General features: G+C 64.0%; 1 protein-coding gene across 1 annotated transcript; it reads left to right on the top strand.

Annotated features, from left to right (window-relative positions):
* Nucleotides 1-107: 107 nt before the first annotated feature.
* On the top strand, nt 108-1,901 carry LOC108510502 (mitogen-activated protein kinase 7-like; the record flags this gene model as incomplete). Its single annotated transcript, XM_017840185.1, has 2 exons — nt 108-303; nt 896-1,901. A coding segment is annotated over exon 2 (987 nt), but the record flags the coding sequence as incomplete, so codon positions are not given.
* Nucleotides 1,902-1,922: the final 21 nt, after the last annotated feature.

Below are 1,922 nucleotides of genomic sequence, written 5' to 3' on the forward strand. Positions count from 1 at the left end.
CCCAGACCCCATTTTTGGGTAATTTTGGGGTCTCCTGACCGCCCGGCCCCCATTTTTGGATAATTTTGGGGTCTCCTGACCGCCCAGACCCCATTTTTGGGTAATTTTGGGGTCTCCTGACCTCCCGGCCCCCCCAGGCCAACAGGTGGCCATCAAGAAGATCCCGAACGCCTTCGACGTGGTGACCAACGCCAAGCGGACGCTGCGGGAGCTGAAGATCCTCAAGCACTTCAAGCACGACAACATCATCGGCATCAAGGACATCCTGCGGCCCACGGGGCCCTACGGCGAGTTCCGCTCCGTGTGCGTCCCCCGGGGGGGCTGGGGGGGGTCCAGGGGGGCTGGAGGGCACGTGGGATGGACCCCAACCGGTCAACTGGGGGCGTCGGTGTGGGCACGGTCAGTGAGGGCAATGGCGATGGTCAGTGGTCAATGAGGTCAACGGTCAAGGTCAATGGTCGAGGTCAGTGGTCAATGGTCAATGTTTGTGGTCATTGTGGTCAATGGTCGATGTGGGCAAGGTCAATGAGGTCAATGCCAATGGTCAGTGGTCAATAGTCAATGGCCAAGGTCAACACAGGCAATGTCGATGGTCAAGGTCAACGGTGAACATCAACATGGCCAATGTCAATGGTCAAGGTCAATGGTGAACATCAACATGGCCAATGTCAATGGTCAAGGTCAGTGGTCAAGGTCAATGGTGAACATCAACACGGCCAACGTCAACGGTCAAGGTCAGCGGTGAACGCAGCCAATGTCACCATGGCCAATAGTTGACATCAGCAAGGTCAAGGTCAACTTGGCCAATGTCAACGTTCAAGGTCAACGTGGCCGAGGTCAACGCGGTCAAGGCCATCTCAACTCAACCCAACTCAACCGCCCCGTTCCCCCCCAGGTACGTGGTGCTGGACCTGATGGAGAGCGACCTGCACCAGATCATCCACTCGTCGCAGCCGCTGACGCTGGAGCACGTCCGGTACTTCCTGTACCAGCTGCTGCGCGGCCTCAAGTACATCCACTCGGCCAACGTCCTGCACCGCGACCTCAAGCCCTCCAACCTGCTGGTCAACGAGAACTGCGAGCTCAAGATCGGCGACTTCGGGATGGCGCGGGGGCTGGGCGCCGACCCCCGCCAGGCCAAGGCCTTCCTCACCGAGTACGTGGCCACGCGCTGGTACCGCGCGCCCGAGCTGCTGCTGTCGCTGCACCGCTACACGCGCGCCATCGACATGTGGTCGGTGGGCTGCATCTTCGCCGAGATGCTGGGCCGGCGCCAGCTCTTCCCGGGCCGCAACTACGTGCACCAGCTGCAGCTGATCATGGCGGTGCTGGGCACCCCCCCCGCCGGCGTCATGGCGGCCATCGGCGCCGAGCGCGTCCGCGCCTACGTCCAGAGCCTCCCGCCGCGCCCGCCCGTGCCCTGGGAGAGCCTGTTCGGCGCGGCCGAGCCGGCGGCGCTGGCGCTGCTGGGCCGGATGCTGCGCTTCGACCCCCGCGAGAGGGTGGGCGTGGCCGAGGCGCTGCGCCACCCCTTCCTCGCCAAGTACCACGACCCCGAGGACGAGCCCGAGTGCGTCCCCGCCTTCGACTTCGCCTTCGACCGCCAGGCGCTCACCAAGGAGGAGATCAAGGCGGCCATCGTGGCCGAGATCGCCGACTTCCACGCCCGGCGCGACGGCATCCGCCGGCAGATCGCCCTCGCGCCCTCCGGCGGGGCCGGGGGCGGGGTCCCCGGGGGCGGGGGCGGCCTGGCCAACGGGGGGGTCAACGTGGCCAATGTGGGCAGTGTCAGCATGGCCAACGCCAACATCAACGTGGCCAGCGTCAACATGGGCAACGCTGGCATCACTGTGGCCAACACCAACACCAACGTGACCAACATTAACGTCAACGTGGCCAACGTCAACATGGCCAACGCCAAC

This window comes from Lepidothrix coronata, unplaced genomic scaffold, assembly GCF_001604755.1.
Source record: "Lepidothrix coronata isolate B3197 unplaced genomic scaffold, Lepidothrix_coronata-1.0 Scaffold1117, whole genome shotgun sequence".
Classification (NCBI taxonomy): Eukaryota; Metazoa; Chordata; class Aves; order Passeriformes; family Pipridae; genus Lepidothrix; species Lepidothrix coronata.